At 39.7% G+C, this 18,515-nt stretch overlaps 1 protein-coding gene across 1 annotated transcript in view; it reads left to right on the forward strand.

The window, feature by feature from the left end:
- Positions 1-2,366: 2,366 nt before the first annotated feature.
- The window catches only part of LCT (lactase), a 40,933-nt gene continuing 24,784 nt past the window's right edge, over positions 2,367-18,515 (forward strand). Inside the window, exons 1-7 of the mRNA XM_060754855.2 lie at positions 2,367-3,015; positions 5,800-5,879; positions 8,923-9,006; positions 10,320-10,422; positions 10,987-11,065; positions 13,212-13,920; positions 16,460-17,105. Coding sequence (XP_060610838.2) covers positions 2,367-3,015; positions 5,800-5,879; positions 8,923-9,006; positions 10,320-10,422; positions 10,987-11,065; positions 13,212-13,920; positions 16,460-17,105 — 2,350 coding nt within the window. The remainder of the gene's footprint in view (positions 3,016-5,799; positions 5,880-8,922; positions 9,007-10,319; positions 10,423-10,986; positions 11,066-13,211; positions 13,921-16,459; positions 17,106-18,515) is intronic.

The following is an 18,515-nucleotide window of genomic DNA, read 5'->3' on the forward strand; positions in this document are numbered from 1 at the left end:
TAATCATCTTCATCAACAAGGGCTCCAGTATAAACCAGTACAAGTGGTCCTAGTGATAATTGGTACGCTGGTTGCCGTACCAAAAGATCTCAGCTGTCATTTGAAAACAATATACATCGACAAAATCACGATTTGTCAACTGCAAAAGGCCACCTTACTTGGATCTGCGCGCATCATTTGAAAATACTTCACACAGTTCTAAACTGTTTAACTTGTGATTTTGTGATACGAAATCCAGCATATATATTTCATTTGCTGTGTCATACTGTGTTTTGTGTCAGTAAAATAATAATAGTAATAATAATTAAACTTTATTTGTACCCTGCCGCCATCTCCCGGAGGGACTCGGAGCGGCTGACAAAGCATTCAAAGGTGCAAACACGGAAAATACAAAAATTGCAGAAACAATAATGTAACAAAACAGCCAACATATATATCTCACTTCACAACCCCCCCTGGTAAAATCAATAGCTGCAGGTATAAACAACAGTAATCAATCTATCTAAAACCACTTCTACACTGCCATGTAAAATCCAGATTATTTGCTTATCTCAGACTATTGGGCACTGTAGACTCATACAATCCTGTTCAAAGCAGATCAGATCTTTGGATATAGGACAGTATAGATCCAGCCTAAGTCAAATTGTCACTTAGGTTTTGGCTCCAAAGCATTGAATGTATATATGATTTCAGATACTAGAATGACATAAAAGAGGTCTGTGTTGGTCTTCTCATTTTTATCTTTTAAAAAAAAGTCCAGGATGTATGAGTATGTGGCTCACATGTCACCTCTTGTAGTTGTAAATCAGTGGTTCCCAACCTTTTTTTGACCAGGGACCACTCTCCAACATTAGTACCAAAAGGGTTACAAATCAGTTTTTGCTCAACCTTAGACTCAGTTTGGTCATTTGGGGTGCTGATTTAGAAAATTGTTTTGGATAAACCACATCAGCTCTAACTTCTGATACAGAACATACCCTATCCAGTAGTCACCATGTGTTCGCTCACAGAAAACCATATTTAATAATCTAGAGCTGTTGTGATCTATCCAATGCAATTTTCTGAATCGGCACCCCAAATAACCCCAGGCACAGGCCTAAAAACAAAGACACTAAGAAAAAACTATTGGTTGGGCTTTGTTATTCTTCGTAGTAGTAACGGTGAGACCATGATCTATATTTTAGTTATTACAGACCACTGGTGGTCCATGGACCACAGGTTGGGAACCACTGGTGTAAATCTTTCGCTGTCTTAGTTTTGCCAAACCATTTTTCTTTTTGAGTTGGAACGTAGATCAAGTACAAAATGTTTTGGCATTTCCCTGTAGAAACTGCCAGGGAGAAAGAATGAATGACAAGTTTGGAGAATGTCCCCTGACAGTGTCTCCTATCGCTGTATCAGCTTTACAAGGGCAAGGTGGGATTGGGAACCTTTGGTTTCTCTCATGACTTCCTCGATATACTCATGTATAACTCCAGTCAAATATTTTATTAAAAAAATAGGCGCCATTCCCTTCTTTGAGAAGAGTGGCAAAAAGCAAGAGCTCAGTCCATCATGGGAGAACCTAAAAGAAGCAATGTCCCCTCTACTCTCTCCAGTGTGGCACCATTTCTGTCCTTTATCGATGCATATACCAGTATTTATTTATTTATTTATTTATTTATTTATTTACTTCATTTGTATACCGCTATTCTCAGCCCTTAGGCGACTCACCAATGGTCCACAAGAACAAAAATATGATCTGCAACCTCATCATTACTACACACTTGCCACAAAACCATGCAGCAACGAGAGCAACTGGTCTCGCTAAACCCTCTTATAGTGACAAAGCAACTGGGATGTCAGGAGGGGAAAGGCTGACTACCCATGAAAGATTAGCCACATCAGCTCTTGATTATTAAATATGGTTTTCTGTGGGCGAGTAGATGATGACTACTGGATAGCATATGTCCTGTATCAGTAACTAGAGCTGATGTGGTCTATCCAATGCAATTTTCTGAATCAGCACCTCAAATAACCAAACCAAATCTAAAATTGACCAAAAACTGATTCATAACTCCTTTTGATACTAATGTTGGAGAGAGGTCCCTGGTAAAAAAAAAAATGGTTGGAACCACTGGTATATACTGTAGTCCACCTCTGATCTGCTTTGGATGTTTTTAGCTGATGACTCGAGTGTTCTCTTTAAAGAAGCCCAATATTCTCCTTGACTGATACTCTTTTAATTAACCTTTGATTCTGTTATCTTGATTTCTGTTGCCACTTGCCAACTTTGTACCCTTCTGATAAAGAGCACAAGTTAAATGTTAATTTTATTATCTTTGAGTATAAATGGGGCAAGCATTCTTGTGCCTGTATTGGCAGACATGGCCCTGGTATGCAAGTTCTGTGTGGTTTTTCTGCTCCCTTTCTTTTGCACTGGAGTAAACTGGGATCCTACTGAGAACTATGTTTTTATTGCTGGCCCTCTTACTAATGAGTTAGTAAGTCATTTAAACACCAAAAGCGGAAATGTAAGAGATGCTGCTTTTAATTCTGAAACATCCCAATCGGATTATCTTTGTCATCAGCCTTCTCTCACTTCCTTGCTGCCATACTTTGATGAGCTCCATGAAAATGGCGTGACTCACTTTAAGGTGTTCTTGCCTTGGACTTACCTCTTCCCAGAGATGAATGCCAAATCTGCCAACGACACTAATATTGTATGCTACAGACAGCTTCTTCAAGCTCTCAGAGCTGCAGATCTTAAGCCTGTTTTAATACTCCATCAGAAACACTTGCCGAAGTCTTTACGTGCTCAACAGCCTGCGGCTTTCATTGAACTTTTTGCACAATATGCAGACTACTCCTTTGGGTTGTTTAGTGATCTTGTCGACACCTGGCTCACTTTCGGCAACCTGACCGAGATCACAGAGTCTCTACCACAAGGAGATCCACTTGCTTTACCTTTCCAGGTGCTAGCTTCAGCGCATGAAAAAGTTTATAAGATCTTCCATGAAAACTATTTTTCAGAAGGTAAATGAAAATCTTGGTGGGATGGGGAAATGCCTATGTCTTCTCCAAATGTGTGGAGTGAATTCTGAAGATATGTGGGGAGTTGTGGAGATAAATACAATGTCTGTGGGAAGCAATGAATTATCTATAGCAGCGTTTCTCAACCTGGGGGTTGGGACCCCTGAGGGGGGTCGCGAGGGGTGTCAGAGGGGTTGTCAAAGACCATTAGAAAACACAGTATTTTCTGTTGGTCATGGGGGTTCTGTGTGGGAAGCTTGACCCAATTCTATCATTGGAGGGGTTCAGAATGTTCTTTGATTGTAGGTAAACTATAAATCCCAGCAACTACAAATCCCAAATGTCAAGGTCTATTTTTCCCAAACTCCACCAGTGTTCACATTTGGTCATATTGAGGATTCGTGCCAGGCTTGGTCCAGATCCATCATTGTTGGAGTCCACAGTGCTCTCTGGATGTAGGTAGACTACTACTCCAAATTCAAGGTCAATGCCCATCAAGCCCTTCCAGTATTTTTGGTCATGGGTGTTGTGTGTGCCAAGGTTGGTCCTATTCCATTGCTGGTGGAGTTCAGAATGCACTTTGGCTGTAGGCTAACTATAAATCCCAGCAACTACAACTCCCAAATGACAAAATCAATCCCCTCCAACCCCACCAGTATTCAAATTTGGGCCAAATTTGGTCCAGTGAATGAAAATACATCATACATATTGGATATCTACATTACAATTCATAACAGTAGCAAATTTACAGTTAGGAAGCAGCAATGAAAATAAATTTATGGTTGGGAGTCACCACAGCATGAGGAACTGTATTAAGGGGTCGCCACATTAGGAAGACTGAGAACCAGCGAACTATAGTGTTAAGAACTTCTGGTGTGAGAGGATTGGCTGTCTGCGAGGAGGTTGCCCAGAAGATGCCTGTGGGAGGCTTCTCTGATGTCCCTGCATGAGAATCTGGAACTGACAGGTGGGAGGTCATCTCGCTCCCCGGATTTGAACCGACTAACCCATTGCGCCACTGGGGGCTCCTTTCACCATTTATCAAGTTGCTCCTAACACGAAAAAAAAAGTATTAAGAGGCTGAGCACCACATTTTGTTGCACTTGAATAACTGAGGAGAGATATCCTATTCTAAAGCACAACAAGGTCCTGGACACAGTCTATCCCAACTTCATCAAATTGTCTTGCCTACAAACATCTGGAAAATGCTAAATATCCTTGTTGTTTCCATTTTTGTTTCCCTCAACCTTTCCCTTGATTTCCCATAGCCTTTTGTCTTATCTATCCTGTCAACAAAATTACAGTGCAACCTTTTCTCAATTTCCTTCCTTTCTACTTCTCTGACTTGCTTTTCATTTCTGTGGCTTGAGACCCAAAACACACACAAAGTTACATGGTTTGCTCTTTTTTCCCAATGGGGTCAACTGGAGCTGGACCTTGACATGGTCCAGTTGTTTTCAACTGTGATCTCAAACTCTTCTTTGTGCCATGGCCAGTTCAACTTTCTTTTCCCCTGTGTGTAGTGCGATAAGATTGTAGTCATAAGTCTTTGTGAAGACTGCAGGCATTGATTCCTGAGTTGACTGTTTAAGCTCTCCAAGGGCCCACCCACATTGAAATTAAAAGGTTAAGGTTTCCCCTGATATTAAGTCTAGTCGGATCCATCTCTGGGGGTGGTGCTCATCTCCATTTCTAAGCCAAAGAGCCGGCATTGTTCATAGATGACTCCAAGGTCATGTGGCCAGCATGACTACATGGGACACCATTACCTTCCCACAGAAGTGGTACCTACTGATCTATTCATCTTTGCATGTTTTCAAACTGCTGGGTTGGCAGAAGTTGGGACTAACAGCAGGAGCTCACCCTGCTCCCCAGATTCGAACACTGAAGTTATAGCACTATAATTTTACTTTTAACTGGCATGGTTGCATCCTTTAAGGAATCCTGGGGATCATTTGTTGCCAGGGTGTTGGTGATCTCTAGCTGAGAAATCTCTCTCATTCTGAAATTCGAAATACTTTAAATCCCAAAACTTTTGCCGTTAGCCACCTACTTCTGTCTTTGGGGAAAGGGAGCTAGTCACATCTCCAGCAACCACTGAGTTTCTCCTCCAGGAGTTATGATAAGGGAAAGGGGTCAAGAGCAAGCGAAAGAGATTCTACTTATGCAATCTATATAAATAAAAATGTAATGTTCGTTTGTGGGATTAACATAACTCAAAAACCACTGGATGAATTTAAATCAAAATTGGACATAATACACCTATCAGGCCAACGAGTGACCATCACTCATAAAAACATTAAAAATGCAGCAGAAGAGACTTTAAAAAACAACAAAAAATACATTACAACGCATGCACAAAACCAGACATATATACACAAACACACATATACACATATATACACACACAAAACACATATACACAGACTGGGCCACAGCAATGCATGGCAGGGGATAGCTAGCGCCCCTATAAAAAGGAGAAATCCAAGATGCTTCCATGCCAATGGCAGTTGAAGCCCTTGAAACAGTTTCAAGGGTGAATGCAGAGTCCCCTTATTAGGTACCATCTGTATTTAGCCCAAAGATAATGAAAAAAAAGTGGGGCAGGTGAAAGATTTTTGCCTTCTTTCCTGGCAATTTTGCTCAAAGTGCATCGATAAAGCTATGATGATGATGCCCACTGTGAGATCATAATAAACAAACAATTATAGTTTACCTTTCTACCAAGCAAACCAGGTTTTTCTCCATCAATAACAAATTATTTTTTCCTCTTCTTTTGACTTCCAGATGGAAAACTGTCTATTTCATTAGATGTTCATGACGATGCTGTGCTTGTGCCATCTAGAACTTTCCTGGCTACAATTTTGGTGAGCAATTTTATTTTCTATGTGCAACATGAGTATTTGCCTAGAGAAATAAGAGCACTTAGAATCATAGAATCATAAAATTGGAAGAGACTTCATGGGCCATCCAGTCCAACCCCCTGCCAAGAAGCAGGAAAATTGCATTCAAAATACCCCCAACAGATGGCCATCCAGCCTCTGTTTAAAAGCTTCCAAAGAAGGAGCCTCCACCACACTCCGGGGCAGAGAGTTCCACTGCTGAACGGCTCTCACAGGAAGTTCTTCCTCATGTTCAGATGGAATCTCCTTTCTTGTAGTTTGAAGCCATTGTTCTGCTTCCTAGTCTCCAGGGAAGCAGAAAACAAGCTTGCTCCCTCCTCCCTATGACTTCCTCGCACGTATTTATATATGGCTATCATGTCTTCTCTCAGCCTTCTCTTCTTCAGACTAAACATGCCCAGCTCTTTAAGCAGCTCCTTATAAGGCTTGTTCTCCAGACCCTTGATCATTTTAGTTGCCCTCCTCTGGGCATATTCCAGCTTGTCAACATCTCCTTTCAATTGCGGTGCCCAGAATTGGACACAGTATTCCAGGTGTGGTCTAACCAAGGCAGAATAGAGGGGTAGCATGACTTCCCTGGATCTAGACACTATACTCCTATTGATGCAGGCCAAATCCCATTGGCTTTTTTTCATGCTGAAGTTTTATTTGGGTTCACTCTGACCTGAACATAGCGTGACCTTCCCTCCTCCTGAGAAATACAACCCGTTGGCACCTTGATCAGCCTGTTTTTGCAACCTGTATGAAGCTATTGAGCATCTGTCAGGCTGTTGAACTGTTCTTGGCTTGTCAGGTCATCAGTTGTGGGAAGTGTACTGTAGCTGAATCCGTAATGAGCCCTTCCTGGTGTTAGAGGCAATCATGCATCACTTAGACTTAAAATCATGGAACAAATGCAATGTGCTGTGAAGCAGATGTGAGACAGTGACATATGAACACACTCAGAATTTGCTCTGGAGGTTTCACCAGGTGGATGGAGGTGGTGAGGGGACTTCAGAGGACAAGGAACATCTGTATGGCTGATGGAGTGACAGTGTTGTAAACTACCTGATTATTCCTACTGCGGTATGTTCAGCAGAGCCTAACAAAATGATATACTTGTGTAGAACATAACTGATTTATTGAATGTACTGTCATGAAGCAAGAACATTAAAAGCCTATATAGTCCAACATTCTGCCCATGTGGTGGTCTATGCAAAGCCCACGGTGCCCTACAAGAAAAAGGAACTGGGTGGAGTTATAGCATCTTCAGGTGGCAGTAATGGCAATAAACTTTGGTTACTATAAATCCTGGCTAGACAAATTCATGGATGGGTGATCTACCTGGGGCTTAGTTATAATGACTGGAGACTCCATAATCAGGAGCAGTGTAGCACTAAATGCCAGTTGCTAGGAAGCAAAAGGAGTTTCAAGAGACTTCAAGGTAAGTCATTTGACCTATCACTCTAGGAAACATCATGCTGGGCACACAAGTGAATGTTGGGCACGATCCAAGGGGACTCACACACCCAAAGCCTTAAGGTTAATGCATGCCCACCTATAACCTTACACAGATATTACTTCTTTTGAAAGAATAGGTAAATACACCATGCTGTTGTTGTTGTGTGTCTTCAAGTCATTTCGGACCGATGGCAACCCCAAAGTGAACCTGTCATTGAGTTTTCTTGGCAAGACTTATTCAGCAAAGGGTTGCCTTTGCCTTCCTCTGAAGCTGAGAGAATGTGACTTGCCCAGTGTCACCCAGTGGGTTCCCATGACTAAGCAAGGATTCTAACCCTGGACTCCAGAGTCATAGTTCAGATGTTCAAACCACTACTCCACACTGGCTCTCATAAAGGTACACATCTATTTTTCTGCATACCAAATCTGTAGGAAATTGTTGGTTGCAATGTCCATGCATTATTATTATTATTATTATTATTCATTCATTCATTTATTTATTTATATCCCTCCCTCTCTCTCTCTCCAGAGGAACTCAGGGCAGACATGGAACTAATAACCACCTAAACATGCGAGATTGGAAAGCTATTTTTAAAGTTATGGTTGTACATTCCCTTCTATTGCCATTGGTTAATCTCGTAGTTCCATTTTTAAAGGTATTTAAGTAAATAAATTATTTACTTTAAAGCATGGTGTAGTGGTTTGAGTGTTGGACTACAGCTCTGGAGATCAAGATTTAACTTTGCATAAGACATGGATTCTTAGCCTCAGAAAACCCCTTGATAGCATCATCTTACTGATGCCAGAAGTCAGAAACATTTTGAAGGCACTCAACAACAATTTATTTCCCCATTTTGCAAATGTTGCCAATCTAACAACTTTTTTTAAAAAAGCATACCATTAGAATGGCTCTTCTTTGGGGTTTTTTTTGTTTTGTTTTGTTTTTTATGTGTCAGGAGCAACTTCAGAAATTTCAAGTCGCTTCTGGTGTAAGAGAATGGGCCGTCTGCCCAGGGAAAGCCTGTGGGAGGCTTTTCTTATGTCCCTGCATGAGAAGCTGGAGCTGACATACAGGAGCTCTCCCTGTTTCCCGGATTCAAACCACCAACCTTTTGATCAATAGTTCAACCGGCACAAGGGTTTAACCCATTGCACCACCGGGGGCTTCTTTCTTCTTTGGCATGGCACCCTTATCTCAACCATCTTTACCCATACGTGCAATGTTTCAGTGTTATGTTGGTTCCTCCTAGGCAGATTTGAAAGTAATAGTCACAGCTGCAAAAAGTGTGAGAATCAGCCCTCCTTAAATCATAGGCAGCTTCTGTATATAAATAACTGGTGTCTCATACAAAATTTCTCTTCAGTCATACTATTTCATTTCAATTCCATCATCACTGAACACAAATCAGAACATTGTTTTGAAATATGTTCAGAGCAGCACTTTGGGCTCCTGGTGTGTGTGTACTTCTGAGTCCTATCTATTTCTTACTACCTGAAAATGACCTGCAATCACAATTACAAATTTTAATGAGCACTATGTAGTAATGCTATGGAGTTTATTTTCCAGGACTCTATCGATTTTCTCTCTCTCAGCCTACACTACAACTGTAAAAAGGAAGCGGGCATTGAACAGATGCTGAATGAGCTACAGGTAATTCTGACACTTCCACCAAGCTATTTTCCAGTTTTCTGTAGATACTCATGAATAATCTGTTACCAGTTTAGTTATCATTTGTTAGCATTAAGATAAAAGAACACCTGGGAAGATATCTACATAATCATTACACAGTGAATCATATCCAGCCTTTTTCATATTTTGTGGGACCCATGTTGTACAATGGTAGCCTCACCTTTTGCAATAGATGTTGTGATGATCCACCCTTATAATTCCTACTGCCTTAGACAGAATTTCCTTTGACCCAGGAGAAATCAGAGAATCAGAGAGTTGGAAGAGACCACATGGAACATTCAGTCCAACCCCCTTCTGCCAGGCAGGAACACACAATCAAAACACTCCTGACAGATGGCCATCCAACCACTGTCTAAAAACCTCTAAAGAAGGAGATTCCATCACACTCAAAAGCAGCATAGTTCATTGTCAAAGATTTTTTGGTTCTTTCCCTCTCGTTCTGGCTAAAATCTCTTTCCACTTTGACTCCCAGTTTTCCTTTGGATGCCCATTCATATATTTTGTTCTCCTTCCAGTTATGTAGTCTTGGAGCATATACTCTGATAAATATTCAAGCCATTTTTTAAAATTCCCATTTCCTTTCATCTTTCCATCCTAAGGCAACTGTTGCTTGGGTAGTTGCTATCATATATTTTGCAGTTTCAGTCTGGTATTTATTCCTCCCATTGCATACAATTTGTTGGGTAAATAATTTTTTTTGTTTACTTCTTCTCCCTAGTAATTTTTCCATCTCACCCTTAACCTTTTTATCGAAATATAACTTTTCACAATCCCACCACATATGGCTAAACCCTCCCATTCCTCCACATTTATGCCAACACAATTTTCATGGGGTTTTTTGTTATGTGGGCCAATTGGGCTGGTTGGTGTGGGGTTCAATACCATTTTGTTAATATTTTACATTGTGTTTTCTTAATCCTTAAATGTTTAATTTCTCTAATTGCTTCTTATACAATTCCCAATCTCATTCTCCTTACAGTTTAATTCATATATATATATATATATATTTGAAAAAAATACGAAACATACTTTGTTCAAGGTATGGAAATATTTTTGTTTTGTTTTTGTTTGTAAAATTGATAACAGAACCATTTCTTTTCCAACACCAGTATAACCATCTGCAGAGTCCATAATGACAGTTACACCATTATGCATTGCATCTTGTTGTTCAAGATCAAACCATCCCTTTTGCTTGATCTGCTACATAGTTAAAGTAATTGCTCCTGAGAGATCGCTTACAGCTTGAGAGAATTCATTGCCTTTTTGTTTTACAGCCTGCCACATATGGTTTGGAGATTTTGCTGTTTCATCTACATTTCCATGAATGTTCTTCCACACAAGAAAACCTACTGACAGCAGTGGCCTCCATTTTTAGTGGTAAGAGTCTTCTACAAGGAGCAACTGTGGTCTTGTGGTTTGAGGAACAGCTCACAAGCAGTAAAAACTATGCTAAACTCCAAGACAAACTTGCTATTAATTTTACTCGGAGCTGACCTTATCAGCTCCAGCAAAGGATCGCTGCCTTATCAGAGTGGCCTGGCTGCATCAGGTAGCAGTTATCGGGTAGCACAGAACAGAAAAATAATATTTATTTATTTATTTATTTAGTTATACCCCACCACCATCTCCCCAAAAGGTACTCAGAGTGGCTTACATGAGCCCAAGCCCAACAACCCAGTAGTGAGAGATTGCAAAGGAAATGCTGTGTGTGAATCATTTGGTTCCCTATGGCCCAACTGGTAGGATGGAAGATGTTGAAGCACTGTCAACACAGACATAAGATTCAGGCCTGTCAGCCTCTGCCACGTTAAAGGTTGGGGAATGTTGAAGGACAACTTGGCCCTGCAAGAGATGGGATTTCACTAGAAAGGACACAAGACTGTGAGCTGTGTGTTTTTCCACTGCATGTAATGTCTCCTCCTACCTACTACTTTTTTCCAGCCATTTATGAAGCTGACGCGCAGGCAATAGGATATGACGTAAATCCCATCTTGAACAACTCGCTCATTCAAGAAGCTGGGTATGTTTCTAATGTTTGTATGGTTGATTTTCTTTTAAAAATTTGCTGTGGCTTATGTTACTTTCTACTATCCTTTTACTCTCTTATTGCCTTGCTGTGTATATGGACAAAGGCCATATCCAGTTATCCACACTGTGTATTGATACCCCCTTCAATTACCATGGCTTCATTCTACAGACTCCTAGGTGGGACTTTGAATTCTTCCGTATAGATATGCTCAAAGTTGCTCAAAGTTGTTTTCAATTTGTAATTTTCCTTGGCTCTCCCACTGCTGCTTTTTCCTTATTGCACAAAACTTAAGAGGGAGAGTTGGAAGAGCTGTGTAAAGATGATGGATTGGCAGTGCTAAGAGCTGTCTAACTTGAAGCACCTGGTTCCCTGGCAGCAATGCAGATCATATTTCTGAAGAAGTGGGTCTGCTCCATAAGGGAATGAAGCCTCATTATGAACAATGGGTCTTTAATTTGAATAAAAGTGCAGACAATTGGTTTGTGTGATAATACAACATAGGGTACCATCATAGAAACCATCTTGGTAGGCATTTTCCAATTGTGTACTAGCATCATTGTGAAATAGTACCATAATTATTTAGTATTATTTTAAGAAATGGTAATTAATTGGAATGCAACCAGTTCATTAATTGTAGGAATTCATGTATAATACAGCAAAATATAAAATGTTTTCGAACAGATGCAGTGGTGTTTGGAAAGTAGTGAACTATAAATAATTAGCTCTGTCAAGACATACCCTGGAGTCGGGAGCCTTAAATTCTCTTTTCTTGTATTATAAAAACTGCCAAAATGTTGCTCCCCCATGGTCCAGACATACATCATTTCAGTGATGTATGAAAATTTAGATCACTCAGTATCATACTAAATACTTTACTATATTCTATGCCAATGTGGCTCCTCTGCCACATTCCTCTCAATTAAACTTTGGTGAGAAGTATCAACATAGCGAGGCCAGGATCTTAGCTTTATGGTCACTGTAGCAACTTAGGAAAAGAATACAGGCAAAATGACGACGATGTCTGCCACTACGTGAGTGTTCAATATATTTGAGCTTTGGATCCTACAGCCAAGCTGTACACCACTTAGGTCATCTAATCTATTTAAAAAGCAGTGTCAAGGGTAATCTACTATCACATTGGGCGTTGCATTCAAACTCAAGTAAACCCAACTGAAAGAAATTAAAACAATACATAGATCAGATGATTTGTGATTGCACTATTTTGTTCAGCTGCTTGTTAGCTTAATGGATTACATATTTTCATGACAGTCATGTGTATAGAAACTTTATCAAGTTTTAACTATTTTTTTCCTCCCCACAATAACAGGAGAAATCGTTTCTGATCATTGTACATGAGTTCATGGGTCCTCAACTTTCATGAGAGCTCCTTCATCTTCAGAAAGTATCCATAGATTATCCTTTCAGTTGGACCACCTTCAGTGCAGGAAATCTGATCCAAATTTCTTCAGTGTTTTTTTGGTGCCTGCAACATCCTCCATTTTGTCGATATAAGAAATAAACAACAACTGATTCTCTAGACATTTGTCTGTTTTGATTTAGCTTCTTAGCGATTGGGTTTAGTAATATTGTTTTCAAATAGTGCTAACCCTGTTCAACCAAGAATTAAATGTTATTCCATTTAAATCTCTCTGGTTCTTAGCTATTTCTATTCTGGCCAATCCAAGAGTTTAGAAATATCCCCTCCCTATATAGACAGTTTCTCTAAAGGTTCAACATATCTTGCTGAGCCAGAAAAATAGAGTAATTGTCAACTATGATAAACATGGTAAATACATGTAGGATTTGGGCAAGTAATGGATTTTACTTATACAACAGGTATCACTCTTACTTAGTAGATAGTTCATTAGACAACCAATCTTTATGTATGCAACTTTGGACATGAGATAGCTAACTGAATAATTGAATTGTAGCACTATCTGTATCAATTAAAATACTTCACCTTGGGATGTGGTGTTTTTCAAATGCTGAATGTTCAACATTTGGGTATCAAAACAGGCACATCCTTAATACTCTAAACATCTGAATCCAAGAATGATTCTTCTTTTGAGACATAAGTAGAAATGTAATGGCAAAATTAACAAAGATAATCTCTTATCACATCTTCTTCTCTTTTAAGCTCCCACACAGAAAATCTAGCCATTCGTCCCAAGCCAGATGTGACACTGACATCAGTTATCAGCCCATTATCATCCTACCAAACAATTTGGGAAACATTTGCTAATCAGTCTGAATTGGAGAGAGATGCTTTTCTGTTGGATGTTTTCCCTCGAGGTTTCCTCTGGGGCACATCAACAGGATCCTTCCGGGTTGAAGGCGCATGGGCAGAGGATGGAAAAGGAGAGAGTATTTGGGATCGATATGGGCATCAAGGGCATGTCTACAAGAATCAAACAGCTGATGTGGCCTGTGACAGCTACCACAAGACAGAGTATGATGTGTACTTGCTCCGAGGCCTTAGGCCAAAGATTTACAAATTTTCTATATCATGGCCTAGGATTTTTGCTGATGGGACTAAGGACAGCTTGAATCCTCAAGGAGTTAGTTATTACAACAAACTCATTGACAGCTTGCTAGATTCGAACATTGAACCCATGGTGACTTTGTTCCACTGGGACCTGCCACAAACTCTGCAGGGTCTTGGTGGATGGCAAAATGAGAGTATTATAAGTGCTTTTGCAGAGTATGCAGCTTTCTGCTTTGACACATTTGGAGATCGGGTTAAATTCTGGATTACCTTCCATGAACCTTGGGTCATTAGCTATGCTGGCTATGGCACTGGAGGGCATCCTCCAGGAATTGTTGATCCTGGGATAGCATCCTATCAGGTATGAACAACAAGTAGCATGCCATAATTGCACTCGTAGTTTATGTGCTGTGTTGTGTCTGTGAATGATGGCTCATGAGATGGTTCCTTTCTCTTCAGATTGTGGAAAATGTTATTGTAGGCACAGCCTTTGATAATTAAAGGGATGCCACTAGAGAGATAAATTTCGAGATAAAGGGAGGTAAAGGTTGAAGTCAAACTAACATGATCTAATCTTTAACACCATAAAACTGGCTACAGGCATGCAGGTATTCACTAGTTAGTGACCTTTGGTTGGTTGACTGTGTTTATATTAAGACCTCAAAGAATTTGGTATAAGGCAACATGAAAATGAAAATTACTCTCTTTGGCTTTCTCATCTAAACTAACATGATTTCTATGACACATTTTTATCATAGCTGAGCAACTTGTAGTCCTCTAGATGTTGCTGAACTACATGTCTTTTGAGACCTGACCATTGAAGAGGACTCAAGAGCTTTGTTAGAAATATCTGGAAATCCTCAAATTGTTCACACCTTTCAACTATTCCAACTGGTGGCATAGAAACTCTTACCCCATAGCTCCTTTTCCTTTCTAGTAGACCTCTTCCCATACAAAAAAAGTGCCCCATGCAGGATTGGGACAATACTGATACAGAAAGGCTTACAAAAAAAGAATATATTTTTTCTATATGACTACATAATTATCAAAAACCCCAAGGATGTACCCCTGTGTCATGGTTCCTATGCTATGGAGTCATAATATTGGAAGCAGCTTTCAGGACATTTTTGTACTATCTACGATATCTTCTTGCTCTTGACATGGACTACTCCATAGTTAACAACCTATATGTTTATTAAAATCCAAAGTCTGCCTTTTCAATTAAACCTATGAAAATATCTCTAAAATAAGGCTATGAATCTCTCTGAAGATATATCCCTTTTCAGGAAATTTTGACTAATTCAGTATAACAGTGTGTCCCTTCAGAATGCTTAGGCTGCTAGAAAGCCCGTAAACACTGCAGAAAGAGAGAGGTCTTTCAAAACATGCTTACATTTTGCAAAAACTTCCTAATTTTAAACACTTCTATAAAGAAAATTCTAAAAGAAATCAGATCAAAAGATAGCATCATGAACCCAAGTTGCACATCATATTTTGCAGGAGGACTATGAAGATTTAGCAACCTTACATCACAACAGATAATTGGGTGGTCTTAAGGAAGACTATAGTGGAGAACCATAAATGGGCATATTTTACCCAAGAATTCTCTCACAGTTAGTCATCATATGTATCCCTGCGATAAGACTGTCAGGTGGGCAGCTGTCTGGTGACTGTCTCAGAATAGCCTCTTCAGTAATAATAAAACTTTATTTATATTCCACTCTATCTCCCCAAAGGGAATCAGGGCGGATTCCAAACATAAAAGGCAAACATTCAGTGCCCGAATACAACAACAATGCATCCATGCTAACAAAATTCATACAACCCAACATATAAATACAAATTATAACTTAACAACCTAAAATTAAATAAAAAGCACAGCCTGTTATAACAGACATAAGACAATAGCAGTTCTGCCATATAATGTTACCAGTGACTTAGGATATGTACTGATTTTGTTGAAATTTTGAATTGGACTTTTCTCACTTTGAAACTGAGAACCTCAGTTTATGGTCTACTCTTACTCTTTTTTTTCCTGGGAAGCCCAGGACTATTGGTGATGTGGCCTTTGGAGCCTAATTTGATATATCCACACATTCTTCTTCTCATATCACTGAAGACAAGGTGCATATGATGACACCCAACATCCCCAGTTGCTCTCTCCATCTGCTTGATACTTTAAAAAGTTTTGCCTGATGAAGGAATTGAAAGAGAATACCAAGATTTTTGTGCATTCTTAGTTAACCAAATAACATTATTATGCTACATGAACTTGTCTTGTGGTCAGCCTAGCTACCACCTGCCATTAGTTGTCCTAGGGCCCTTCCACACAGCCCTACATCCCAGAATATCAAGGCAGAAAATCCCACAATATCAGCTTTGAACTGGGTTATCTAAGGCCACACTCAGATAATGTGGGATTTTCTGGAAGGGCCCCATGTTGGAGTGCTTTAATTTCTAAAGAAGAAGTCGGGGTGATCATTATTGGATTAGCCCAGAAGTCTATGGGTGTATCTACACTGATCACTTAAGTCAGAATACGCCTGGATCTGCTTAGTTTTTGGCCAAACACTATATGGAGCTCATCCAAGTCAACACGTGATAAAGGGCCCTTCAACACAGCCATATAACTCAGAATATCAAGGCAGAAAATCCCACAATATCTACTTTGAACTGGGTTATGTGAGTTCACACTACCATATATTCCAGTTCAAAACAGATATTGTGGGATTTTATTCAGCTGTGTGGAAGCGGCCAAAGTCAATAGCTTTTCAAACAGTCCCACGTCTTCTGTATGAGATGTCAGAGACTGAATCTAGGATGTTTAACATGCAAAATAGGTATTTTAGGTGTTAGCTATATTCAATGGAGTGACCTGTGTTTTCCTCTGTTTCTCATAGGTAGCCCATGTTATTCTCAAGGCTCATGCTCTAGCCTGGCATGTTTATAATACCCACTATCGTCCCAAGCAACACGGAAAGGTGGGAATAGTTCTGAATTCTGATTGGGCCGAACCAAAGAGTCCAGGAAGTGTGGAGGATATACGAGCAGCGGAACGCTACCTGAATTTCATGTTGGGCTGGTTTGCTCACCCCATCTTTGTTAACGGCGATTATCCAGATGTCCTGAAATCCCAGATTCAGCACATGAACCAGCAATGTTCTTCCCAAATTGCCCAACTTCCCACCTTCACTGAAGAAGAAAAGAGGTTGGTGAATGGGACAGCTGACTTCTTTGGCCTTTCTCATTACACTTCCAGGCTCATCAGTGCTTCAGCCAATCACACCTGTGTTCCAAGTTATGACAATATCGGGGGCTTTTCCCCCCAGGTGGATCCCTCTTGGCCACAGACAGCAGCACCTTGGATCTATGTGGTGCCCTGGGGATTGAGGAGACTGCTCCAATTTGTGTCCAAAGACTACACAGGTTCAAGGATCCCAATTTATATTGCAGAGAATGGTGCACCAGTTGACGATGGAAGTGATTTTAGCAATGACACCATGAGAATTGATTACTATCGTCTCTACATCAATGAGGTGTTAAAAGGTACAAAGGATTCTTATGAATTGAGCTAATCATAGAAATAAAACTGTCACATGGTGTGATATTATATCACAGGCGAAAACCTTTTTATTCAGATTTTTAAGATGATGGTTTTTAAGATCAGTTTAGGGAGTGCTGTAGTTTTTAACTTCAATTGTGTTTTAATGATTTTTAACTGGGAATTTTTAAATTCTGTTTATATTTAATTCTGTTTATATTTAATTCTGTTTTAATGTTTGTTTATTTATTTATTTACTATGTTTATACCCAGCCTTTCTCAACCCCAAAGGGGACTCAAGATGGGCTTACATATTGGCAATTATTCAATGCCTTAGAGCAGGGGTCCTCAAACTACGGCCCGGGGGCCAAATGCAGCCCTCCAAGGTCATTTACCTGGCCCTTGCTCAGGATCAACCTAAGTCTGAAACAACTTGAAAGCACACAATAACAACAACAACAATCCTATCTCATCAGCCAAAAGCAGGCCCACACTTCCCAATGGAATACTAATAAGTTTATATTTGTTAAAATTGTTTTCCATTTTAATTATTGTATTGTTCTAAAGTGTTTTTGCACTACAAATAAGATACATGCACTGTGCATAGGAATTCATTCATATTTTTTTCAAATTATAACCCGGCCCTCCAACAGTTTGAGGGACAATGACCTGGCCCTCTGTGTAAAAAGTTTGTGGACCCCTGCCTTAGAGCGACAAACAATTCTACTGGCATTTAAAATAAAATTAAGATTAAAAGTTATAATACATTAAACATTTTAAAACATTACATTCAATATTAAAATCATGCCATCCATCATCGTAGTCCAGGGCCGTTCCAATAGTCATTGCACATATTCCATATCTATTATTGCACTGCAACTATTCTCCAAAGGCTTGATCCCAAAGCCATGTTTTCACTTTTCTTCTGAAGGCCAGGAGGGAGGGGGCTGATCTAATGTTTCTGAGGAGGAAATTCCACAATCATGGGGCCACTACCGAGAAGGCCCTTTATCCAGTCCCCACCAGTCGCGCCTGTGAATATGGGTGTCCCCATATTTTGCAAATTTATATATTTTAAATTGTATGCTGATGCTTTTATATTAAGACACTTTGAGTCTCTTGTGGGGGAAATAAAGCAGGTATAAATAAATATCATCATCATCATCACAGAAAGTTATTTAGCCCCTTACCATTCCTAGAGCAATATTCTCCAAGGTTGCTTGTACACTTTAGAACAGGAGTTGTCAAACTTTGTCAAACTTTTTAAACAGCAGGCCAGGTCACAGTCCCTCAAACTGTTGGAGGGCCGGATTATAATTTGAAAAAAGCATGAATTAATTCCTATGCACGCTGGACATATCTTATTTGTAGTGCAAAAAACAATACAATAATTAAAATGAAGAACAATTTTAATA

The sequence above is a fragment of the Anolis sagrei genome, chromosome 1, assembly GCF_037176765.1.
Source record: "Anolis sagrei isolate rAnoSag1 chromosome 1, rAnoSag1.mat, whole genome shotgun sequence".
In the NCBI taxonomy this organism is placed as follows: domain Eukaryota; kingdom Metazoa; phylum Chordata; class Lepidosauria; order Squamata; family Dactyloidae; genus Anolis; species Anolis sagrei.